The sequence below is a fragment of the Hyperoodon ampullatus genome (assembly GCF_949752795.1).
Source record: "Hyperoodon ampullatus genome assembly, chromosome: 15".
Taxonomy (NCBI): Eukaryota; Metazoa; Chordata; class Mammalia; order Artiodactyla; family Ziphiidae; genus Hyperoodon; species Hyperoodon ampullatus.
In genome coordinates, this window is record NC_136928.1 from 38,107,900 (window position 1) to 38,135,011 (window position 27,112).

General features: G+C 38.3%; 1 protein-coding gene across 2 annotated transcripts in view; it reads right to left on the reverse strand.

Annotated features, from left to right (window-relative positions):
* PAPOLG (poly(A) polymerase gamma) overlaps positions 1–11,965 on the reverse strand; it is a gene marked incomplete at both ends in the record, with an annotated part of 31,691 nt that extends 19,726 nt beyond the window's left edge. For both annotated transcript variants that reach the window (XM_079720839.1, XM_079720838.1), the window contains 6 exons: positions 1,708–1,761; positions 2,967–3,076; positions 3,304–3,385; positions 8,242–8,308; positions 9,811–9,972; positions 11,949–11,965. In XM_079720839.1, coding sequence (XP_079576965.1) covers positions 1,708–1,761; positions 2,967–3,076; positions 3,304–3,385; positions 8,242–8,308; positions 9,811–9,972; positions 11,949–11,965 — 492 coding nt within the window. The remainder of the gene's footprint in view (positions 1–1,707; positions 1,762–2,966; positions 3,077–3,303; positions 3,386–8,241; positions 8,309–9,810; positions 9,973–11,948) is intronic.
* Between the last annotated feature and the right edge of the window lie 15,147 nt (positions 11,966–27,112).

Consider the following 27,112-nt stretch of genomic DNA (forward strand, 5'->3'; position numbering starts at 1 on the left):
TTGTGGCCTCTCCCGTTGTGGAGCACAGGCTCCGGACGCGCAGGCTCAGCGGCCGTGGCTCACGGGCCCCACTGCTCCGCGGCATGTGGGATCTTCCCGGACCAGGGCACAAACCCGCGTCCCCTGCATCGGCAGGTGGACTCTCAACCACTGCGCCACCAGGGAAGCCCTGTTTTGTTTTTTTGTTTTAGTTTTATTTTTTTTTTAAAGGCATAACCCACTAAGTCAAAGAGAACAGAAGGAGACAACCGTAAAAACCATGAAATCTGGAAAGCAGATGCACAAATGGTAACAGACTCAGCAGATCTAAGGAAGCAGAGATAAAACATATTATATCTGGGAAATAAGGACAGGAGGCTGTAAATAAGTTCTTAAATAAAAAGGAACATTTAGAGAATAAAAAAGTATTCTTAGAAATTAAAAAGATGATGGCAGAAATGGAAAACAAGAGAACATTTAGAAGATGAGAAAACCCCAAAAAAGCAGAACAAAAATATGAAGATGTAGTTATAAGTGGGAAGGAAGAAGTAAAAAAAAAAACAAAAACCAAAAAAACACGGCAGTCCTGGGGGTCCAACATACAAATGTTAGGAGTTCCAGAAAGAGGACAGAAAACAAAGGCAGGCAACACAATTGAATTCAATACAATTTCCAAGAACTAAAGGACAGGTATTTCCAAATTGAAAGAACTACTTGAGTGCCTTAGCACATTTGGTTGAAAAGACACATACCAAAACAAAGTGTATTACCATAAATTTTACAACTATGAAGACCAGGGAAAAAAGAAGAAAAGAAAATCACACAAGTGGCCAAAAAGGCAAAATAGGTCACATAAAAACGATGAGTAATCAAATTGGCCTCACGCTCCTCAACAGAGTATGGAAGCTAGAAGACAATGAAGCAAGGCCTTCAAAATTCTGAGAAACATTATTTCCTACCTAGAAGTCTATGCTTAGCCAAACTATCAATTTGGTGTGAGAACAAAATAAAGATATTTGTAAACATTCAAGATCTCAAAAATATGTGCTCTTTTTCAGGAAGCTGGTGGATGAGTGCCACTAAAATGAAAGTAAGTCAAGAAAGAAGAAAACTCAAGAGAGAAGCAAAAGGAAATCCCAGGATGAGAGAAGAAAGGTGTCAGAATGACAGCTGTATATCAGTCATGGAGAACAATCAGTGTGGATTAGAAGAAGTGAGAAGAATCAGTGAGATATTTTTTCAAGACGATAACGACAGGACACCTGAGAAATCCAAATCTATTTAGTGGAGATTTAGACAATTAGGAGAGACTGAATTTGAATTAGTCAAAGTATAAACATCAAGCAAATAAAACACAAAACATTAACTCCCAAGAAAACAAAAGCCACACAGCAAAGAATGGTAACCTAGTACATTTTGTGCTCAGTTTTGAACATTATTTATAAGACCATAATAATATAAACACTGAATACTGCTCCAACGAAAACTATAATAATATAATTATTTTAGGAGATTATGGGAATGAGAAGGATGTGTATAAACATCTTGGGGGTAGGGATGGAGGTTGGTTCCTTTTCCATGGTGAGGAAGGACTCACCATGACTAGACTATTTGATTCCTTAAAATTCGTGCCTATATAAGTCTGATTTTTAAACTATAAAACAAACAAACAAACCCATATAGGTTAAATAGTTCAATTATAAAGTCAGAAAAATATTTAACACTTACTTCAATTCCATCAAATTCAAATTTTATGACAGGCACAAAGGCATCTTCTACAGCCTACAATAAAAGAAAACAATTATAACAAATAAGGTGTAATCCTCTATCCTTCCCAAATGCCAATAACATGAACACTTTTTCTCCCAATTTTTATTTTAACTCAGTAGGAAAAGTGAAAATTTTCTTAGTTTCTCATTCTAGCTAAGCAAGCACTTCTACTTTGTGACTGTGTTGTTTAAGATACGCAAAATGTCCATGACAGTAGTTACCTAACATATTATATCCTTCTAAAAATATTCATCAGAAACTGGCAGGCAGAACTGCTATCATCTGGGTATTTACTATTTGTTGAACTTAGCTGAAAACTGATTATTTACAAAAAGCACTAGTGTTAGACATTAAAATATCAGATCCCATGACTGATCTATCAAAAAAAATCTATATCATTTGGATTTAGTAGAAACTTTTCTCTGAGCCTTCTTTAATCCCCCAACCTAACAATTTTTTTTTCTTTTTTGTAAATTTTTTGGCCCCACTGCCATGTGTGGATCTTAGTTCTCTGACCAGGGATGAAACCCTCACTCCCTGCACTGGTAGCTTGGCATCCTAATCACTGGACCACCAGGGAATTCCCCAACCTAACAAATTCTTAACCTCCTTCTCCATTCCCAGACACCCAAATAACAAATCCTCTGACCTTCGCCTTATCCAAGCACTTGAGATTGCATTAAAACTACCTGTTTGTTTAGTACCCCCAGTCCCTCCCTCACACAAACTATCTTGTTCGCTCTTGTATTTGTGGGACTAAGGCCAGTATCTGATGAATCATTGGTGCTGAAATTTTATCTGCTGAATGAATGGCTAGATATACACACATAAAGAGTTACTAGTTGAACCTTATACATAATGAGCCATTTGCTGTGCACCAACCATTTATCAGATATTATAGTAAATGACTTATGTAAATTATCTCATCAATCCTCCAAAAAACTTTATAAGAATGTTATCACTAGATCTTCATTTGATAGCTAAGGAAACTGAGACTCAGAGAGAATAGGTAACTTGAACAAAATCCACGAGCTAATACGTGGTAGATTCTAGATTCAACGCAGGTGTGTATAACTAAAAAGCCCATGTTTTTAGTCATTACTGTTATTTTAACAAGATACAGCAAATTCTTAAGAAATATGTCAACCATCATAAGCCCTAGCTTTTGCAGTTATCTGTTAATAAATTCAAAATATTAAATACGAGAGGATACTTACTCTTAAGTTTCTAATGCCATCTTGATGTTTCAGTTTTTCAAAAAAAGACTGAAAAAAATCAGATCTCTCCACATGTCTTGGAGCAACACAAAGTGCATCAATGTCAGCTCCTGCAAATCAAAGTATTTATTATCAAGAACAGTATATTGAATATGTATTACGTTTTTGTATACACAAACATATGTACAGAAGAAATTATGTAAGATGAGTATAGGAAATAATACAGTACTCTAGTAGTGAGATAATGGGAATTTTTTCCTCTGTATTTTCTAATTATGAACAACAAATAAGTTTGTTATTGAAAGTTCTTATCAGTAAAACATAGAAAAGCAATTACCTTTGGTGTGTACTCCAAGCCTATAGGAGCCAAAGGTGAAAATTTTTCCACCAACAGTAGCCACAACAGAAGGTGGGAGATTCTAAAATAAAATAAAAAAACTTTTAAGGCATTCAATTGTTCAAATTATTTAGCATTAAAATTGTCTAAATGCTCTAATACATGCTGACAAGGATGTGGAGAAAAGGGAACCTTTGTAGACTATTGGTGGGAATGTATATTGGTGCAACCACTGTAGAAAACAGTAGTAAGGTTCCTAAAAAAAACTAAAAACAGAACTACCAGGGACTTCCCTGGTGGTGCAGTGGTTAAGACTCCACACTCCCAATGCAGGGGGCCTGGGTTTGATCCCTGGTCAGGGAACTAGATTCCACATGCATGCCGCAACTAAGAGTTTGCATGCCACAGCTAAGGAGCCAGCAAGCCACAACTAAGCAGCCTTTGAGCCGCAGCTAAGGAGCCCACCTGCCGCAACTAAGACCCAGCACAACCAAATAATAAATAAATAATTTTTTAAAAAAAGAACTACCACATGATCCAGCAATTACACTCCTGGGTATATATCCAAAGAAAATGAAAACATTAATTTGAAAAGAGATATGCACCCTAATGTTCACATCAGCATTATTTACAATAGCCAAGACACGGAAGCAAACTAAGTGTCCATCAACAGATGAATGGATAAAGATGCGGTATATATACAGAATGGAATATTAGCCATAAAAAAGAATAAAACTTTGCCGTTTGCAACAACGTGGATGGACTTCGAGGGTATTATGCTTAGTGAAATAAGTCAGACAGAGAAAGACAAACACTGTATGATATCACTGACATGTAGAATCTAAAAAATAAAAACAAACTAGTGAATATAACAAAAAAGAAAGACTCACAAATACAGAGAACTAACTAGTGGTCACTAGTGGGGAGAGGGAAAGGGAGAGGGACATGATAGGGGTAGGGAATTAAGAGGTACAAACTACTATGTATAAAATAAATAAGCTACAAGGATATATTGTATAGCACAGGGAATATAGCCAATATTTTATAATAACTATAAGTGAAGTATATAACCTTTAAAAATTGAGAATCACTATGTTGTACACCTGAAATTTATATAATATTGTAAATAAACTATACCTCAATTTTTAAAAATTGCCTAAATGCTACTGATATGTACTACATTTGTCAAGTTTGGTGAGCTGACATTTGCAAAAGTACTTCAGAGCTTTTTTGATTGCAGCTGAAGTAATGAAGGTATTCCCAGAGGAAAGACGAGACAAATCTGTGTCCAGTATACGTGCACACATCTCTATCTTAAGAAAAACGTTTTTTATCACTTGACCCTACCTGTCCCCCCAAATTACCTGATTTGGCTCCATCACTCTTAATAGTCACCAAGGAACTTGCAACTACCAAATTAATGCACTTTCAGCTCTCTACAGTTATCATACTCTTGACTAATACTAATCTCCTCTTTAGTTTTTGTGACAGATATGCTTAACTTATTGATTCTAGCTCTGTAATATTTCTGCAAGAAAGTGGGGTAATTCTTGACATGATCTCCTTATGAGAGCTAATCTAACAACTTTAATTAACGTATTTTTGGTTGTACCAGAAGTACAATGCTACTTTTCACCTCTCTCTAGAGCCAATTCTAACTGCCCATCAGATATTTTCACTTAGACTTTCTGATCCACTTCAATATCCATGCTTGAAACCTAGCAAAAAATTCTTCCTATGATAAACCAGGTATACCTCCTGATTTCTCTATTTTTGTTCCTTATTTTCCTTACTGCCCATACCTATAAGTCATTATTATTCTTCCTGGCTTACCAATTCTTAGGTTATATCCCACACATGTCACTTTCTCCCCACCCACTCCCATTCTGTGCTATTTAACAGTATCATAAGTTACCCTCTTGCCATTAGTCTTTATTTCTTACTCCATTTTGTTAAAAATTCACTGGCTGGTGTTCTTAAATTAACTCTATTACATAACTCTTCTGCTCAAAACTTGCCAATGCATTCTTCTACGGATACTGATCCTTGGATCCCAAGGACTTCCACAGTATGCTCTTAAGGATCTTTCTTGCCTTGTCTCCTGATATTCCCTTCTGAAGCTCCAACTGCCAACATGTTACATAACCTAGTCTCCTTTCCATTGCATTTGCCATTTTCCTTCTCTCAAATGCTTGCCATCCTCTCTGGGTATCTTAATACTATCTATTTTTCAAAGATCACTTCAAGTTCCACCTCCCTCATGAAGCCTTCTTTGATTATCCATCTTGTAACAAGCTCTTTTTTCCCCCTGTGCTCCTCTACTGTTATTATCTTTAACCACTTTTATACTACATTTATTGACTTTTTTTTTTTTTTTTTTTTTTTTTGCAGTGCGCGGGCCTCTCACTGTTGTGGCCTCTCCCGTTGCGGAGCACAGGCTCCAGAAGCGCAGGCCCAGCGGCCATGGCCCACGGGCCCAGCCGCTCCGCGGCACGTGGGATCCTCCCGGACCAGGGCATGAACCCGTGTCCCCTGCATCGGCAGGCGGACTCCCAACCACTGCGCCACCAGGGAAGCCCTGACTTTTTTAATTCTGTGTATGTTAGTTCCATCTCTTCAACTATATCTGAATTCCTTGAAGGTGAGAACTATGTCTACTACTTCTATTTCCTCAAAATGCCCAGTCCAAGTTCCAGAGAGTAATATCTGCTAATGAACTTGACTAAAAGTATCTGCACAACAAGACATTATGTTTGTTATTTTCTCTGTTTAACGAACATGTTTCAAGAGTACCACAAATAATAGCTAGAAAGAGTTAATAAAATTATTGATGACTAACATGAATCAAAAGGATACAGAAGCCCCTTTTAGTTTACCTTCCTACTTTGAAAAGCATGATTTCTTCTTGATTTATGAGAAAGTGATAAACTGAATCACAGAGTAAAGTATTTTCCCCACAAACCACAGTATTTAACTAAAATGATTTGACTTGGAGTTCTGGACTGTTTAAACTTTAAATATTCCAACTGTGTGTAGAATATTAAAATGATCTTTGATCTAACTCAAATCCTTCAGATATTTTTCAAACTAAAATATGCATAAATGAAAGGGAATTATAATGATATAAAGAAGACCAATCACCTTATCTATGCAAATAAAGATAAAATCAATTAAAATTTTTTAAATGATTAGATATTTTATTTTCTTTGCTTAAAAAATGCCAAATAGTGGCAAAGCCTCAAATTTTTAACAATGGTTTTATGCCTAGAAATTAAATGGAAACCAGCTACTGGTCTTTGCATATTAAAGCACTGATGTGAACGAAATGAGGGAAAAAGCAATTTAAATAATTAAAAACAAAAAAACTTTTTGACCTTGGAACAGATTCTACTGGATTTTTCTTTTAGGTGCAAAAAACCACACAGTAAGAAAATTAGTTAGGTGTATCTCTCAGTAAAGTAATCTAGCCTCTTTTGTGAATAGTTTAACACTTGACTTCCCTTGATGTATCCTAGAATATGGATGGGAGCAAAGACCTCAGCACAACCACATCAGCTGACATAAAGACCACACAAGAAGTCATAAAGCTTGATACTCTGATTTTAAAATAATTCTAGCAAGTTGTGTATCTGGTTTGCATACCCATAGCAATTATGGGCTGACATTTATTCAATCCCTGAGCTCTGTCCTGAGGTTGCACAGGTGAATAAGACAGGTTTATTTCTTAAGGAGTTGATCAGCTAGTAGCAGAGAAACAAGCATGAATTTTTTTTTTTTTTATTACTCATGACTAGCATTTCACCTGCTCAGAATTCAACCTAACTGAAAACCTCTACTATTGATAACCCGGCTGTGAGCTCAGAAATAAGCCAGATAGTCATTTGACAGCAAAAGTAAACAGCATAAAGACCATTTATTTAAACTGAATGACTGTAGATTAGCACAGTCCCTCATAACCTTATTCAGAGCCCATTTTTTAAAAGAACCAATTTTATATATGTATCATAAGTACAGAAGGAAATAATAAAAGTTGTAAAAGAAAGAATTCTAACAGGTGTTTATCTAATTTCTAAACTGATGCAGATTAATGGGCAGAAAGGGATTTGACAGAGAGAGACTACTGCTGTGAGCCGTTAACTTTCAGCTGAATGCTGTTAAGAGATGGGAAAACTGTAAAAAAACAAAAACAAAACAAAACAAAACAAAAACCCTAAAATTTAAAATACAACAGTTTGAGCCACTTAGTGAAGGGGCAAATAGTATTACCCAGTTGAACATGCCCTACCTCATTTTACTACAGCCAGTAAAATATTCATAGTGATGATTCCCTGACAAATGAGAATTCAATTATACTCAAAATACTCTAAGAAAGCAAGAAAAATGTAATCGATTTCAGAAGAAAAATAGTTAAGCTACGGGGGTGGGGGGGAAGTTGTCTAAGTATAAATTAGGGTTTGCAAACTCCTATGTCTCATGGGCCAGGCAGGTATGCAAATGACGGAAGTATACACATAAGAAACACAGAAACTGATAACTGACAGGTGCTGTGTCAGAGAGAGCAGGGAGTGATGGGGACCATGAAGCACCAAAGGGGAGGAGCCCAATTCCATTCAAGCCTCTTCCTGCCTTGCACAAAGGAAGGCCCAGTGCTGCCAGACCTGGTATTTCACAAGAAGTCTGAAATCTGGCTTTTAAAGTAAAATCTCAGTATTTAAATTTTGATCTACTACATGTGAGTCAAGCAAGACATTTATGTGAACTGCAGTCAGACACTGGCTACCTCTGGGGTAAATCCTCACTTATTTAGGACTCAATATCTACACCAATTCATTTCCAAGTATACTAAAAAGTTTTAATGTATTTCTGATTATTCTCAACTCTGCATCTTACTACCAGGACATAATGAAACTATGAATTCAATTTAGTTTAGAGTCTTACCTTACTCTCACTGACCTCAGAAATCCATTCTTTTACTAAATTGTTCAGTTTACCAAGAACAACCAGCCTATAATAAAAAATAACACGCTTTAGATGAAAACAAACAAACACCAAAAACAAACAGTATTTTAAAAAGTAATTAAACATATAGGCAGTACCTTTGTGTTGGTGCTAGAGTAAAAGCATATTATACACGTGCTAATGCTATCACATCTGTTGACACATGGCACATCTCTTTGGCATTCTTAGGTTCCTAAGAGTTCCAAAGAGACGATAAATGTGATGATAGTATTTTGGTCTTTGAGCTATTTTCAAAATTCAAAAAGCCTAATAAAAAAATCAAAATTACCTTCAATAAAGCTGCAGAGGCCAACTGAACTGTCAACTTTCTTGGCCTTACTATGGAATAAAATCAATTCAGTGTGGTGATAATAGAGGTTAGCATTCTCTCACTGACAGTTATGAGTTTTTGGATAATAAAAACAGGTAAATAATTTACTGGCTAATTTTTATAAAATTTACTTAATAAAAGCAATTTGATATTAAAACAAACTTGCAACCAATGGCATATCCAAATCCAGATTTTAAAAAAAAAGAAGAAGAAAGATAGAAGAGTTTAGGCATCTCAAAGATAACACACGAAACACTGAATTCCTGATCTGTCCGAACCTGCTTCTCCTTCAGCCTTCCCCAGGTAATGGAATCCCATCCTTCGAGATGCTGAGACCAAAAATCTTGGCATCATCCTTTACCCCTCCCCTCCCACCCCCTCACATTCCACAGTCATTAAACCACCCTACTTTTAAAATACATCCAGAATTCTACTCCTTCTTATCACTTCCCCTGCCATCCCTAGTTCGGGCCACCATCATGTTTTTCCTTGGGTTATTATGATAGCCTCCTAACTAGTTTCCCTACTTCTGCCTTTGACCCCCCTTCAGACTATGCTCGGTAAAGCAGCCAGAGTGACTATGTTAAACATGAGTAAATCATGTCAATCTTTTGCTCAAAACCCTAACAGCTTCCCGTCTCACTCAGAGTAAAAGCCAAAACCGTTATAAATGGCTGTCAAGGTCCTAAGTGACCTTTCCTTCCAAGCTCCTTCCCACCTCGTTTACTTTAAGCCCACATTCCCCTTCTTATTCACTCTGCTTCACATACCTAGGCTACCCTGTTGTCTATTTCTTAAGTATACCAGGTACACTCCCACCTCAAGCCTTCTGCCTAGAATGCTCTTCCCTCATATCCACATAGCTCCTCCCTCACCTTTAAAATTTCCCTCAAATGTCAATGAGGCCTTCCCTGACAACCTAACCTCCTCTCCCAGCTTCATTCTTCTCAGCAGCACTTGCCATGTGTAATACTGTATTTATTTTACTTACTTGGCTAATTGTTAGTTTCCTCCTCTAACCTTCAACTAAAATATAAACTCCAGGAGGGCCAAGTTTTCTCTTCATTTTGTCATTTTTATATCCCTAGGCAGGGACATAATTGGTACTTGATATATGTTCATAGAATTAATGATTAAAGAATGTACTATAAAATATTTTGCATTTTTAAGTGACATACCTGTGGTTCAATTCTTCCTCATCTTCAAATACTCCAAATGGTTTCATGGCATCAATTAATTTCTGTGTGTAAATATGATCAATTTCTTTGGGACATGCCAAGCTAATTGGAGAGGTGATTCCATAATGCTTTTGTTGACGCTGGCTGTCCAGCATGGTGTTTCTGTTCAAGAAAAATGAAACAGCAGAAAAAATTTAAAGTATCATATACTGACACATTAAATCTCTGAATCCACTCATTACTTTAGCTACCTTAAAAGTTTACTAAGTACTAATGGTTGGAGTCCCCGCTTTTTTTTAACGAAAAAGGATATTTTGTGCTTATGTTGATGAAGGACTATTCATACTGCCTCAAGCTTTCATGGTTAGGATGTCTTTTCAAGCCAAAAGCAGCCTATGTTGGCATCAGGACAGCTGTACCAACACCACTCAGCTCAAATGCAAAGAGCCTGAATGGGAGCTGGGCCAGGGCCACCTCCACTACACACCCTGCAGACTTACGTCAAGTACCATCTACAGTCAGTCTTGGAAAAGCAGTCAGCCACTTGAAAGAAAGCTCTAAGTAAAAACAGTGCCCCCCCACAAGAAACAAAAACATCCCATTAGCAGGTCCTAGTGAAATAGTCTAGCTTTGAAAAAGAAATCACAACTAGACTTGTTGCCTAGAAACCTATATTAACATTCCTTGCTTGCATCACAATTTATAGTCCTAACATTCTGTCACTCTAGTTGATTTTTTCTTCATCGTCTAAGTGAAGGCTATGACACCAGCTACCTTGGGCCCCACTTTCTTATCTCTATGCTGAAAAAGCTGGCTATCAAGGTCCCTACTAGCACTGAAATTACAAATCCATTATTCTGAACCTCCCTCATCTAGACAAGAAAACAAAGCAAGCAACAGAACTCCACGTTCCCTTCCACTCATCAATTCCACTTATAAGTAAACACCCTTGGAGCAAGTCTAGTACAAGTGTACAAGGAGACATGTACAAAAATGTTCACTGCCACACTGTAACATTAAAAAACAAACAAACAAAACTTAGAAATGACCTAAAATAATCACTAACAGGAAAAGGACTAAATTAGGGTGTATCCCTACAATGGAATACAATACAGTAATACGAATTAAGTAGAGCTGAAAATACTATCATGGACAAATCTCAAAGATACTATGCTGCACTAAAGAAGTTGTTGAATGACAAGTGTGATACTAGTTATATAAAGCTTAAAAACAAGTAAAACAATGCCGATTATGGACACATACATATGTAGTAACAGCATAAAAAAACATGCAGCAATAAGCATCAAATTTGGAACTGTGGGGAACTCTGGAGAGGGAGGTGGATGGACCAGTGAAGAAGGTAACAGAATCCTTCAGATGTATTCGGTATGCTAAATAAAGATATGTGTGCACACAAACACACACACACGGAACGTTATGCTTTGGGAGAGATGGATGGTGGCTACACAAATGATGCTTATGTTATTCTCTGCATTTTTCTGTATGTTTAAATTATTTCCTAATAAACTAAAATGTAAGAAGCTACAACAAAATCTTGCCAAGCACGGACACTGCTTCTGACTTATCAAAGTATGAGCAGGAGGTATAGACCGGCAGATGTACTGTGGATAGGTGGGCAGACCAGGGGAGGGTGAAAAGACCATAGTCATTACGAAAGAGAAACCCATGGGCTGGGATAGGTCATTCACTCCAGGAGACGTGGAGACAGCCGGTCAGGAAGGGAGGAGGGGGAGGGAGGGGGATGGTATTTGCGCTAATGCAGACAGGAGCAGAGACCGGCTCAGACAGCGCTGGGGGCAGGAGAGTGACCGACAATTTCTCCCCACGGACACACGCGCCTCTCTTCCGCCGCAACCTTGTCTGGGGGCGTCCTCAGAGGTAGGGCTGCCAGGGGCAGATGGGGACTCCTGCAGTCCCCGAGTCTGTGCAGCGGTGGCCAGGTGAGCCGCCGGGTGTAGGGGAGGTGCCCTTGCCGAACGGCCGGGAGAGGGGAAGGAGACCATCGAGAGAGCTCAGGGCACGGCGCGAGGGGCAGGGAACAGAAACGGGGTGCCAGGCCGGCCACCTCAGCCCACCCCGTTATGCCTCGCCCCCAGCCGCCGGCCCCCACCACTTACGAAGACATCTCTTTCATCGCTTCCTGCGTCTCCCTCACCGGCGAGTCTTTCGCCCTGGAGTCCTGTTCTTGCTCTTCCCTTCTCCTCCTGTCCACTTTCCTCCGCTCGCTTGTAGCTCGCTTGCTCGCTCACTCTCTCACTTACTACGGCCGAGGCATCCAACCGAATACTGAAAACACCAGAAATCCGGCTCTATTTATGACAATACAGCGCGGCCGACGCCAATATGGCGCCGCTTCCCAGCCTGCCCCTCGCCCGTTGCGGCCCCGCCCCTGAAGGCCTGGACCCGCCTTGACCCCGCCCCCTCTCCCTTTGGGTCCCTGGAGGCTCCGGTGGCCCCGCCCACAGAGGCGCCGGCTCCGGCTGCCGACACCGGTACGAAGGAGCGTTTGGTCCCCTCCTTTGTCAGTGTGACTGTCAATCCAGACTAACTGCTTGGAAGGTAATTTGGAACATGTTTTCCTTGTTTCTCTTATTCTCTTATGAAAGCCTATATCATATATTTTTAAAAACTTCACAACCTTGCCTAGCGAATACTATTTTAACTCCTCCATTATACCACACTTTTAATTTAATCGGTTATAGTCATACATAATCTAATTAACCCACTCGTTGAGACTATGTCGTGAAAAGGTCACACCCAGGAACGTGTGACTTTGCAGTTACCCCGGAGAGAAGCAAGCTTGTAAATTGGAGGCTAACTGTTCACCTCTAAGTACCGCCCCTGGTTCATGGCATTCTAGCAGTTAGGTAAGGGAGGTTGATAGGAAGGCTGGCAGTTTGCAATAGGAGGATAAATACAAGGCTGAATCAAAATCGCACACTTTCAAATAGTGGAGATCATGTTCCATGTGAGTGTGAGGATGAAAACGGGAAAATGATGACAAATTTTAAAAAGTTAAAGGGCAGAAACAATTTAAAACGCTAAGTCGTTACAAGGAAAAGAATGTCAAGAAGCTGCTTTTTCTTGGAATGTGACACAGTAGATAGAGAAGATAGAATCGTAGAGAAGACAGAATTATTCATTCAAAAATATTTATTGAAAATCTAATCTGTGCCAAGCACTGTGTGAGGCTCCGGTGATTTAATTGTGCATAAAACCAGATGTATATTCTTTAATTTTATGGAGTTTAGAGTTTAGTGAGGAAACAGTCAAATATAAGTGATATTCTTCTGTTGTAGAACTAAATCGCCTACTATGTGTCAGGCACAGGAGATACTTAATTCCCGCTCTTGAGAATTCACAGTCTAGTGAAGGAGAACAGCATATACAAAGATCATTAAAATATAGTATGGTCCGTGATAAGATGGGGTCAGGGCATTTAGGGAGGCCTAAAGCAGGCCGCCTAAACTTGAGGGCTGGGAGGGTCAATAGTGGCTTCCTGGAATAGGGTATTCGCTGATGGGGGAGTTAGGGCAAACTGCGTACATCTGGCCCTGGGCCCTGGTAAAAGCACCTTCCTGTCCTCTTGGCACATGGGCCTCGAGGGTCCCTGCTGCCTCTAGGTTTTGTCTAGGGCTCATTGGAAGGGCTTGTGGTCTCAGCCCAGAAGCATCACAGGGCTAATTCTTCTCCCACCTCTCCCCATCTCCCCAACAGTTTAGGGAATCTTGCCAGACTGGAAGACAGAAAGTCTCCTTTCCTCAAGGTTTCTAACCAAGACATTTGTTACTAGTTGCATAGAGTTCTCTTCAGGGCTCAGCCTTGTTTCAAACCCCAAAGCCAGAAAGAGTTGCAGGCTGATTCTGTTATCTGCACAGGGCAGAGTCCTTAACTCAGCACCAGGAACATAGGATTCAATAAATCTAACTCTTATTTACATTGATTACCATAACTCTTATCTCCTAATTTTTCTCTTTGTTTATGTATTTAATTTTGAAATATTTCTTTTCTTTCTTTCTTTTTTTTCTCTTATAGAATGCTTTTGTTTTGCTTTTTTCTCTGTATAGAATGCTTTGTTTGCTCTTACCTGCTGCAGTAATTTGGAAGAAAGGTAAACTCTGCTTTCAATTCTACTAGTTCAAGGAAATCCTAAAGTGTTTCAAAGACAGCTTTAAGCCTTTATTTATGTAATTATCAAAGTCAATGTCAGAACAATACTTTTTAATTCTGTTTTATGTTATTTGTAGTTTGCCTCATTTTTAGTTGTTTCTTCCCATTTTCCCCATCTTTGTTAATCTACCTGGGATCGAATGCCAGTCCCCAACCCCCATTTCAATAAGGACACTTTCTTTCAAAGAAGAATATGTTTTCCTTTGTGTGTGTGTTGGGGGGTGGTCTACATTGTAGCTATACTTTTTAAGCTAAAATTTTCCAATTACAAATGTAACCCATGGGACTTCCCTGGCGGTCCAGTGGTTAAGACTTGCCTTCCAATGCAGGGGGTGTGGGCTCGATCCCTGGTCAGTCGATCCCTGATCCCAATGCAGGAGGTGCTACGATCCCACATGCCTCATGGTCAAAAAACCAAAACATAAAACAGATGCAATATTGTAACAAATTCAATAAAGACTTTAAAAATGGTCCACATCAAAAAAACAAAACAAAAAAACCCCACAAATGTAACCCATGTTTGTAAAAAAAAAAAAAAAAAGAAAGAAAGAAAAGAAAAGAAAGAGTGGAAATGTCTCCCTCCCTTCCATTCCTAACTCCATTTTTACTCCCCAGGGAACCATTATTAACGGCTGGGTATCTCTCCTTCCAGAATGTTTTCAATGTTTTCAATACATTTCAATATACAATGTTTTCAATCAAACCGCATATAAACATGTACCAGAGGTTTTGATTTTATTGTTTTTTAATTTTGAAAAAAAAAATAAAGGGGTCGTACCGCACGTGTTGTCCTGCTCCTTGATTTTTTTGTAACCAAAAACATCATGAGCATCTTTCTATGTTAGTAAATGTTATGGACTGAATTGTGTCCCCAAAATTTCATATGTTGAAGTTCTATTTTCCAGCACCCAAGAATGTGACTATATTTGGAGAGTTTAAATAAGGTCATTAGTGTGGCCCCTACTCTAGTACGACTGATGTCCTTATAAGAAGAGGAAATTTGGACACAGATGGCACAGAGGAAAGGCCATGTGAAAGCACAGGAGAAGACGGCCATTTACAAGCCAAGGAGAGAGGCCTCAGAAGAAACCAACCCTGCTGACACGTTGTCTCAGATTTCTAGCCTCCAGAACTGTGAGAAAATATATCTTTGTTGTTTAAGCCTCCTACCTAGTCTGTGTTACTTTCTTATGGAAGCACTAGCAAACCAATATAGGAAGTATACACCTACTTTTTCTTTTTAACAGTAATATGGTATTCTTTGTCATAAATAATATGTAATATTTGTCAAAATATATTTAACCATTTCACTGGTTCATTTGTCTCAGATTTGTTTATATTATAGATAATGCTATAGTAAACATCCTTATACATATATCCTCTACACTTGTATCACTAGTCATTAATAGATTCTTAATGATGGGATTACTATGTCAAAGGGTATGTATATTTAAAAATAAAATTTATCAGACAGAGAAAGACAAATATGATATCGAAAACATATCACAGAATCTAAAACAATGATACAAATGGGACTTTCCTGGTGGTCCAGTGGCTAAGACTCTGCACTCCCAATGCAGGGGGCCGGGGTTTGACCCCTGGTCAGGGAACTAGATCCCCTCCTGCCGCAACCAAAAGTTCGCATGCCACAACTAAAGATCCCGCGTGCTGTAACTAAGACTTGGCGCAGCCAAATAAATAAATATTTTAAAAATAATAAAAAATGATAAAAATGAACTTACAAAACAGAAATAGACTCACAAACATAGAAAACAAGCTTATGGTTACCAAAGGGGAAAGGGGGGAGGGATAAATTAGGGGTTTGGGATGAGCAGATGCAAATTACTGTATATAAAATAGAGAAACAGCAAGGACCTACTGTACAACACAGGGAGCTATACTCAATATCTTGTAACCTATAATGGAAAATAATCTAAAAATATAATCTAATTTCTACATATATTTATAACTGAATCACTTTGCTGTACACATGAAACTAACACAACATTGTAAATCAACTATACTTCAATAAGAAATAAATAAATAAAATAAAATTTATATATTCCAAATTGTCCCCTAAGAAGGTTATACCAATTTACACTCTAACCAACAATGTGTATGAGATGGTCTATTTCCTTAAACCTTCACAAATGCTAGATATTAAAAATGCTTTTTATCCTTATTATGAAAATTATAAATGTGCAGAAAAGTAGAGAGAGTAGTAGAATAAAGCCATATACCTATCACTTAGATTTAATAATTACTTTAACATTTTGTCATATGTTTCACTTTTTTTAAATTGAAGTTTTTTTAAATATAGACATTGTGACTCCTAAATATTTCACTCCTAATATTTTTTTCCTCCAGTTTTGCTGAGATATAATTGACAAATAGCACTCTGTAAGTTTAAGGTGTACAGCATAATGATTTGATTTATTGGGTTGGCCAAAAATTTCATTTTCTGTAGCATCTTATGGAAAAACTCGAACTTTTTGGCCAACCCAACACATACATCATGAAGTGATTATCACAGTAGGTTTAGTGACCATCTATCATCTCATATAGATACAAATTTAAAGAAATAGCAAAAAAATTTTTTCTTTTGGTGAGAACTCAGGATTTACTTTCTTAACTTTCATATGTAACATACAGCAATGTTAATTGTATTTATCATGTTGTACATTACATCCCTAGTACTTAGTTGTCATGTAACTGGAAGTTTGTACCTTTTGACTGTCCAATTCCCCCATCCCCACCTCACTCCAAAATGTTCTGATATGCATATCTAAATAAGAACACTTCCCTACAGAACCACAATAATATCAACACACCCAAGTTTCCCCCACTTGTCCCCAAAATGTCTTTGCAGCAAGTTTGTTCATATTAGAATCCAATCAAGAACTATGATTGCATTTGGTTGTTGGGTCTCTGAAGTGTACTTTAATCTAGAACAGACACTCCTTTTCCTGTCCCTCCTTATCTCCCTCTTAAACCCTCCAGCTTTTTATTTTTCCTATGACACTGACTTGGAAAGACCAGGATAGTTGTTCCCTAGAATGTCCTAATTTCTGGATTTTTCTGATTGTCATTTAATAATAACCCCCATATTTTCTATTATTGGAAGTTGACTCTGATGTCTTAGTTAGATTCAGGCTAAACACTGCATCACATAATGGTGTAACTAGGAGTCACATAATGAAGCTCTGGTTATTCCATTGTTGGTGATATTAAGATTGACCACTGGGTTTACATGGTGACAATCATCTTGGAACTAGCTAGTGATCTGTGAGGTGATAATTTTGGCACCAGGTGAATATCCAGCTCTCTATCAAACTTTTACCTAGTAGTTTTAGCATTCACTGATAATTCTTGACTTAATTATGTCCTTAGGGGTTGCAAATTGTGATTTTCAAATTCTGTCTACATTCATAGCTGGCACTTTTCTTGAAAGAAGTGCTTTTCCTCATCAACTAGGACTGTTAGGTCACCCTGTGATACAATTACTATTGCAAATGAAAAATATTCCTGTCCCTTTCAGAGTAAGAACTTGGTGTAATGGTCACATGCAAAGAAGTTTTTATTTATTTTCTTTGCTTGCCTGATTGTTTTATTATTCTTACTTTTTTTTTTGAGTATCATATGGACTCATGGTTTCTTGGATAGTCAGTGTTTTTCAATCAATTACAGTCATTGTTCTTTTGATGCTAAAATTGTCCCAAATTTGGCCAATAGGTTCCTCTGTCAAGCTGGTTCCTCTGTTAGTATTCAAAAAGAATTCTTTTAAATTAATATAATAGGTTGGAAAGTGGTATTTCTTTGTGATTTTAACTTGCATATTTCTGATCAGTGGTGAAAGTGATCATCTTTCATATTTTACCAGCCATTTGTATTGTATTTCTTTCTGTGAGGCTCGCCTATTCATATTTTTTTGTCTTTTTTTTTTTGGTATAAGTGTATTTACACCAATTATCAAGTCTCATCCCTACAAATGAAATGTTTTCAGTACTTATTGCCAGTCTCTTCCAGCTGCAACTTCCCTATGCTTGAATTTTTTCTTTTGATCATCTCTTGCTCTAGAATGTGTCTTGAAATAGCTTATTCATAAAGGGGGTATGTATTCTTAGTTCTGGCATATTTGAAAATGCCCTTCTATTAGATAATAACACTTCCTTGAAAGCTTGGTAAATGTTGCTTTATTGTTACCTGAAGGGTCTTGGACACTTGTAAGATTCTTATTTTTGAAGATTAAAAAGTCTCCCTAAATAGGCCTTTGTATGACTGTCTTTTCCTAAAATATGTCTGGAACAAAATAAACATTCAAAAACTTTTCTGAATCTTTTTTAAAGATTAGGTAAAATTTATTTCTACTTTAAAATTTATTATTGCTTCTGTTTATCAATCACCTTTTTTTTTTCAGTTCATTCAGGTAAATAGAATTTCACCTTGAGAGAGTTTTTAAATGTTAGTACAAGTAATTCAGGAAAAACTCTTTAAAAATTAATATTTTAGCTTTTTAAGATATACTGGGCTGTTTACTTGTCTGTAGGACAAGTAGGGGCCATATATGTCTTGCTCACCTGCTCATCGTCAGAACTTAGCACAGGTGTTAATAAATATTTGTCGAATTAATTTATTTCAAGTATTATTCTCTCTTATATCTTTCTTCATCTCATCGTATCTTCATCTTTTTGCCCCAGTTGATAGGCTATCTCCATTTTGCCTTCTCCCTGTAACTTAATATTCTGATGTGTCTGAATGTAATACAAGTACTCAATTAAAAGTTTTCCATCTCTGAACAATCTTCCATTAACTCTAAGTACTTCCTTTACCTAGCAGATTGTTGTAGCACAGTACTGTTTACACTGGCCATTAGCAGGTTATTACTAACACTCTTTGAAAAATGAATAGAAGAGTATGATCATCCCAAAATGACCTTGGGAGCTGGTACTGAGGTTGCCCACATATCATGCCAGGAAGGACTAGGGTCTCCCCTTCTGCCAGCACTTCGCTTCCTAGGATAGATTTCTACCCCTAACAGAAGGGGCTGCAACTTCTCTTTTTTTTTTTTTTTTGCGATACGCGGGCCTCTCACTGTTGTGGCCTCTCCCGTTGCGGAGCACAGGCTCCGGACGCGCAGGCTCAGCGGCCATGGCTCACGGGCCCAGCCGCTCCGCGGCATGTGGGATCTTCCCAGACCAGGGCACGAACCCGTGTCCCCTGCACCGGCAGGCGGACTCTCAACCACTGCGCCACCAGGGAAGTCCCTCTTTTTTTTTTTTAAACCTTAACTATTTTATTTATTTGGCTGTGTTGGGTCTTCACTGCTGCATGTGGGCTTTATCTAGTTGCGGCAAGCGGGGGCTACTCTTCATTGTGGTGCGTGAGCTTCTCATTGCAGTGGCTTCTCTTGTTGTGGAGCATGTCCTCTAGGCATGTGGGCTTCAGTAGTTGTGGCATGCAGGCTTCAGTAGTTGTGGCATGCGGGCTCAGTAGTTGTGGCTCTTGGGCTCTAGAGCGCAGGCTCAGTAGTTGTGGCACACGGGCTTAGTGGCTCCATGGCATGTGGGCTCTTCCTGGACCAGGGCTCAAACCCATGTCTCCTGCATTGGCAGTTGGATTCTTAACCACTGCGCCACCAGGGAAGTCCCAGGCTGCAACTTCTTAAGGGCCTCTGAGATCCCCAGGTATTGGGCAGCTGGCACCTAAACTCAGTCACGCTGGCTCTAGTCTCTGTTTCCACATTCTGACAAGGCTGCCCTCTCACAATTTTACTCCAAGAAAGTATCATCTCAAGGGACATGTCCCTCTCCTGGAATACACACAGCACCTAGCCATAGCATCCCTCTCTCTAGGATAATGGGAAGACCTGAGACCATGCCATCTTCTCTTCCTGACCCTTGGCTTGTAAGTTTCCCCATTAAAGAGTGTTCCTTAACTCAAGCTGAATGACCACGTGGAATTCACCTCAAGCCCTGTTGCATGATAGGTGGCAACCATGCACGGACTCCCTCCCTACTTTGAACAACAAAAATAAAATATATGGTTGAAATTGTTCTCCATGGATTCATGTCCAATATTGCTTAGTTGACTTTGAACAAATAGGAGTTGGATACTGTCAGAAATTGATATAGGTTCTGATTGTTTGTGCCCCTCACTCTCCAATTCAAAGGTTAGAACTAGGGTGGAGGCCTCATGATGGGATTAGTACCCTTAGAAAAAGAAACAGGAAGAAGCTTCCTTTCTCTCTTTGCTTTCTGCTTTATGAGGATACAATGAGAACATTGACATCTGCAAGCTAGTAAGAGTGCCCTCACCAGACACCAAATCTGCTGGTACCCCGATCTTGAACTTCCCAGCCTCCAGGACAGTGAGAAAAAATTTTCTGTGCTTTAAGACACCAAATCTATGGTATCTTGTTATAACAGCCTGAACTAAGACAGGTCCCCAAGCAAAATTTTAATAGTAGGACATCAGATCTGGATGAAATAAAAAGGAAAAGAAGCAGGCAACAATGACATTTCAGATATGTAGTAATATTTTGTTATCGAATTGTGGGGGATGACAGAGTGGAATGAGGGAGGTAGTCATAGCGAAGCCACGTTTTTATCAATGTGTGTAGTGTCTCTGGGAAAAGGACCTTACTCTTTAAGGTTTTATGCTTGGATGACTAGTTTGTGCCTCACTGGGGCCTCAGCCTGTCACCAAGGATGTCAAAGAGGGAGGGGCACCCAAGTGTTACAATTCCTAACAGGCCTCTCAACCTGCTTTTCTTCAGTTCTCTGTGACAGGGTGGTCTCTACCACTCCATGTTAGGGGTGTCAGAGGGCACCGTCTAGCATCTTTTGCTTACATCCATAATTTGTTGTCTCCTCAAAGAAAAAGGATTACTTTCTGTTTTATTTTGCTACCCAGATCATTCAGCACTGAATTTTAGTGCAAGCCCTCAGTGTTTCTACTGTGAAATTTCTATTGCTGATGCAGATCTTTTGTTTGTACAATTAATTGCCTAAAAAATGAATTTGGTGCGAAGGAGGGACAAGGCAGGTGCCTATTCATTTTTCTTTATCTAGAATAATATGTAAAGTCCTGGACATGCTTTAAGCAGTTGAAGAGCCCATTGATTAGATGAGTTTGCCCCTGAGAGCAACTCCAGTTCCAAGTATCTGAATTTCCTGTTTTATGTTTGTGGGGTGAGGCCCCCTGCATCTTCAAGTATTTTCTTGCATTAAAATCCTGCTAGCTTCATTGGAAGAGCCGTTGCTCTGGGCGCTTTGATGAGCCACACCAAGCAAGGCAGCAATCAACAGCTTTCCTAGGAGGCGTCTTAACTGCCTGAAGTTAGGGATCTCAGCAACCCATCCCAGCTCTTTCTTCTCTATACATTCGGAAGGGCAGAAAAAGTCTTTACACCAATTTAAAAACTTTTCCCCAGAGCTCGGGGGATTAACATATAAACTTAGTGGACAGGGCAGGTAGGTTCCCTGTTTCCCTCCAAACTGAAGCCAAGATTAATTACGGTATTCACCTGTTCCCGAAACAGGCTGGGTAATGGATCCCGGCTGTGCCCTCCCCGAAGCAGCACTAATCCGGTAGTTCTCTCTGTGGACTCGCTGGCTTTGATCAGCTCATGCCCTCTCAGCAGGCCAGCACGGTAGCCGCAGGACACAAGTGTTTAGTTTACAATCATGTTAATTTTACTTTTTGTTTGTCTTTAGCAGTTGGAGATTAATGAGTAAAAGGGTGCTTAAATTTTCAACCAGACTTCTAATAGCTTGGTCGCATTGTTGCTGGCAGTTTTATTACTTTGATTTCCTGAATCAATCAGGTATACGGTTTCCTTGTTCAATCTCGGTTATGGTACAGGAAAAGACAGTCCTACCAGGAATTGTTGCTGCCGCTTTGGATTCCACAAAAGGTGATTATGAAAATAACACCTTTGTAATGACTTTTCATAGGATTCCATTGCTGAATGCATCCCTGGCATTTTTAACAAACCCAAGTATTTTACAAAGGATGTTGCTATACTCATTTTTTTCATAGCTAAGGAATCAAATGAGCCTTTATCTGATGGGATGGTGAAAATTAACTCTGAACTGAATTTGGGGTAAATTCTTTAGAAGAGGAGGTTGGGGAGTTTCCTGGTGGCCTACTGGTTAGGATTCCAGGCTTGCACTACCGTGGCCTGGGTTCAGTCCCTGCTTGGGGAACTGAGATCCCTCAAGACACGCAGCGCAGCAAAAAAAAAAAAAAAAAAAAAAAAAAAAATTGAAGAGGAGGTCGTTGCTACTATAGCTCTGAATTCTGTCTTTTGAACTGAGGAAAACAAACTCCATTCCATTGCAGGTTTTCTTCAATGTGTGCTTCCTGGCGTGTATATAAACAAGCAAGGGCTGGATGATTCTCTCTCAAAGAGGCTTCATATCAAAGAAATCTCCCTCGGGTCTAATACATTGTAATGGAGATTTTGTACACACAGTGCCACTGAGTATTGTTCTTGGCAGTAAGGAACAAGGATAACTTTGCTTTAATGTAGCGATGATTTTTCTTCTTTTTTTTTCTATATTCTTTTATTTGAAATTGAAAAATAATGCATTTATGAATTGTCTGTAACAAAAATTAGAAATATTTTTAAATATATACAAAAGAAACTAAGGAAAAAATCAAACCTATTGATTTGGTTATTAAAATTATTTCTGATCTTATTTTTTTTTACTTAACATGACCATTTATGAAAAAGGTGCTTTAAAGTCTAATACAATGTATTTCTAATGTACTTGCTTTAAATAATTTAATGATATTTTGTTTGGATATATGTTTATAACATATTCTCTTGGTATATTACATGCCCAGTGCTTAAAATGGTGTCTGGCATATATTAGGTGTCTATATATTTTTACTGAATATATGAATAAATGGGTGAGATATCCAGAAATTACCTATTTCTAAATCTTAAAATATATTGGGTTTCTTTTGTATTCTCTTTTTCTCTTTTTTGCGGTACGTGGGCCTCCCACCGTCGTGGCCTCTCCCGCCGCGGACGCACAGGCTCAGCGGCCATGGCCCACGGGCCCAGCCGCTCCACGGCATGTGGGATCCTCCCAGACCAGCACACGAACCCGTGTCCCCTGCATCGGCAGGCGGACTCTCAATCACTGCGCCACCAGGGAAGCCCTGTATTCTCTTTTATTTGGAGATTTGTTTAGAAGATTTTGACCTGAGGGAAAAATATGGGGCTAGGTATTCTGAAGGGCACGTGGGTTCAACTGTTCCACAGTCCCTTAGTTAAAAACTTTGCCAACTCAAAACTCTCTAGGCTAATCTTACTCCTAGTTCTTACTGCCACTGATCTTGGCATCTCGGTCTGCTCAGAACGCTCATATTTGTTTGTCTTCAGCTTTTCCATCGGTCTTGTTTCATCTGCTTTATAGTTTCCAAAAAGTTCCCGATATTCTTGACTGTTGGTGGCATCCTTCTTGAGTGAAATCCATCAATCAGCTTGAATCAGAAATTCTATTGAATCCTTATGATCTGTGCATTTAAGTTTTCCTTCACATTAGGTGATGCTTTCTTCTATTATCTTTGAATATTTTCTTCTATATGTTCTATTCAAGAAGAAAACTAGCTGCATATTTCAACTCCACTATTTTCCATATAGATTATTTATTCTCACTTTAATCTCTTCCTTTTTTCTGCATTTTGACTTTTTCTCAAGTCTTTGGCACTGAATCTGACACCCATTCACTTTTCTCTTGTATTTTTTCTGCTATTTTCTAAAGGTTTAAAATTTTGCTCTTGCATTACTCATTCACATAGCGATGATTTTTTTAAAGTACAAACCTGATCATGATACTTCTTGGCTTAACATCCTTTAATGTCCCCTATGTCCTCTGGATCATGTCTGACAAGTCTACAGACACATCTCTCCACCCTACCAGCTCCTAACACAATCCTGGTCGGGAGGAGGCCCTTACTGAGGAGATGTTTGAGGCACTGAGGAAAGAATTTCATCTTGGGACATTGAAATGAAGATGCATTCAGGGGTCTGTCCAGTTGTCCCAAGGGCATAATGGCATTTCTCAGGACCTCTAGCCTGGGTGATGTGTGATACCCATTTTGTAGGCCCACTAGGGCCCTTCCTCACCCTCCAAAACTCTAGGGAGGATATCTGAGAGATGGGCCTTAAGAGCGAGCTTGTGAGACTTCACCATGCGGCTGTGAGTGAAGGACAATGAAGAGAAGATGGGCACTATGCTATTGGGGGTAGAGATAAGATCCCACAAGCTATGGGGCTTGTGGGATGCTGCTCTGGCAGGTTACATTTTCTAAAGATGGCCTCACCAATATATATCACATGTTCTCCTTACAATGTGACTTGCCACTCCTCCACTGAGAGATGGGGCCTATGTTCCCAACCCTTGAAACTGAGTGGGCTTTTGTAACCAGTCGTTTGGTGGAATGATGCTGTGTGACTTCTAAGGCTAGATCATAAAAGGCAAAGCAGCTTCCCTCTGTCTGCCTCTTGGGACACATGCCTTGGGAACCCTGAGCTGCTATATCAGAAGTCCTACCACATCAAAGCTGCTGTGCTGGAGATGTGCTCTAACCACACAGAGTTAGAGGGGATGTTTGAGGAGCCCCAAGTGTTCCAAAATCCAGTTGTTGGAGTCTCCCCAGCCTAGGCACCAGGGATTTGAGTGAAGAAGCTTTTGAGATAACTCCAATCCCAATCAATCAGACTTAAACCTCATAAGAGACCTTGAGCAGAACTGAGTCTGCTGAGTTGCTCTGGAATTCTTGACACAGACACTATGAGAGATAAAAATGGTTATTACTGTTCTAAGCCGTTAAGTTTTGGTGATTTGTTACATAACCGTAGCATATGGGAAAGGGAGCCTAAAACATTTACCAAAATTGACCATAACCTGGGCATAAATTAAACCAAATAATATTTGGGATTTTTTTTTTAGCCAATTGGGGTAACTGCAATTTAGTCTTAAAATAAGAACCTAGCAAATACCTTAACAATTGCGTATAACTAGGTTGAGTTTATTCCAGCAGTGCAAGGTTGGTTTAATATTAAAATGTTAATCAGTGTAATTAACTATGTTTACAGAATAAAGGCAAAGTATTGTTAACTTAATAGAGAAAAAAGGGCATTTGGTAAAATGCTACATATATTCATGACTGAAAAAAAAAAGGTCTAGTGCCAATGGATAGAATGAATCTTCCCTAACATGTTAAGTGATTCTCCAAATATCTATAGCAAATATTGTATTAAAGAGTAAAATATCAAAACCTTTCCCCCTGAAATTGGGAAAAAGAGAAGGATATACACCATCACCATTTCTATTTAATATTGTCCTAGACAGTACAAAAGGCAAGAAACAAAATAAAAGGTATAAGGCTTTGTAATAGGAGGAAAAAACTGTCATTATATATAACTGACATACTTGTATATGTAGAAAATTCATAAATAATCTACCAATAAATTATTAGAATGAAAAGAATTTAAAGAGTTAAAACATTACAAATTATAGAGAAGTGAGAGTCTAGAGAGGTTGATGGATACAAGTTTAATCTACTATAATCAACTAAATTTCTATATACCATCAACAATCAGAAAATGATAGTTTAAAAATAGCATTAAAATAGCATCAAAAAAACTCAAAACACATGAAATAGGGAAAATAGGTAACCTTACAGTTGAGAAGACTGGCAGATACTACTTCAACCAAGTGGGCAAAATTAACATTACCAGCAAACGGAAAAATGGACATTATGTACCTCTTGATATGGTGCACAAAGAGAGACACAAAGTTACTTTCATGGTTTTTTCTTCCCCAAATGCATATGTTTTCTTCCCCACATCCAACCATGAGGAAATATCAGACAAAACCAAATCAGGGATGTTGTACAAAAAATAACTGGCCTGTATTCTTAAACATTTCCAAACAAAGAAAGACTCAGGAAATGTTCCAGATTAAGGAAGACTGAAGAGACATAACATATAAATGTAATATGTGATTCTGGATTGGACATTGGACCAGAAAAACCAAAAACACCACATCACTTATTTTCTCTTTTGTTTCAGGGGATGTTATTGAAGGCATTAATGAAATTTAAATAATACAGACAGATTAGAGAATAGTATTATATCAATGTTCATTTCCTGATTTTGATATGTGTATTGTGGTTATGTAAGAGAATATCATTGTTTTTACAAAATACAGATTGAAATATTTAGAGGTAAAATGAAATCATGGCTACGATTTACTCTCAAATGTATAAATGGAGGAAAACAACACATTCATGGACTAGAATATAATTCTCCTTAAATTTATCTAAATATTCATGCAGCCTCAATAAAAATCTTAGCAAGCTTTCTGTTTGCTTGTTTTGGTGGGTTTTGACAAGCCAAATTTGAAATTTATATGGAAATGCAAAGAGCAAAAAATAGTTAAGACAATTTTTAAAAAGAAGAATAAAGTAGAAGGACTTGCTACTGAGTAAAACTTATTACAAATCTACAGTTATTAAGACAGCTTAATATTGTGCAAGGACAGATACTAAGGTCTGTAGACCAATTGGACAGAATAGTGTGACCAGCAATAGACACACACAAAAACATTTGATTTATGGCAAAAGTGACACTTCAGAGCAGTGGGGAAAGATGATCTTTTCAATAAATAGTACTGGTACAATTGGATATCCAAATGGAAAAAAAAATGAAACCTGACCTCTACATCATATCATATAGAAAATTAAACTCCAGGAAATTGCAGATTTGAATGTATGAAGCTTCTAAAAGCAATATAGGAAACAATCTTCATAATCATGATGAAAAGAATTTCTTAAACAGGACACAAAGTTGCGTTAACCATGAAGGAAAAGATTGATAAATTGGACCAAACCAACATTAATAACATCTGTTCATCAAAAGACACCATTAAGAAAGTGAAAAGGCAACCTGTAAGATATATATCCAGAATATATAAAGAACTCTTTCAAATCAATAAGACAAATACAGACAAGCTATTTAAAAAATGGGAAAAAGATTAGAACAGATTTCACAAAATGACTACTAATATATGAAAAAGTATTCAAAATCAAT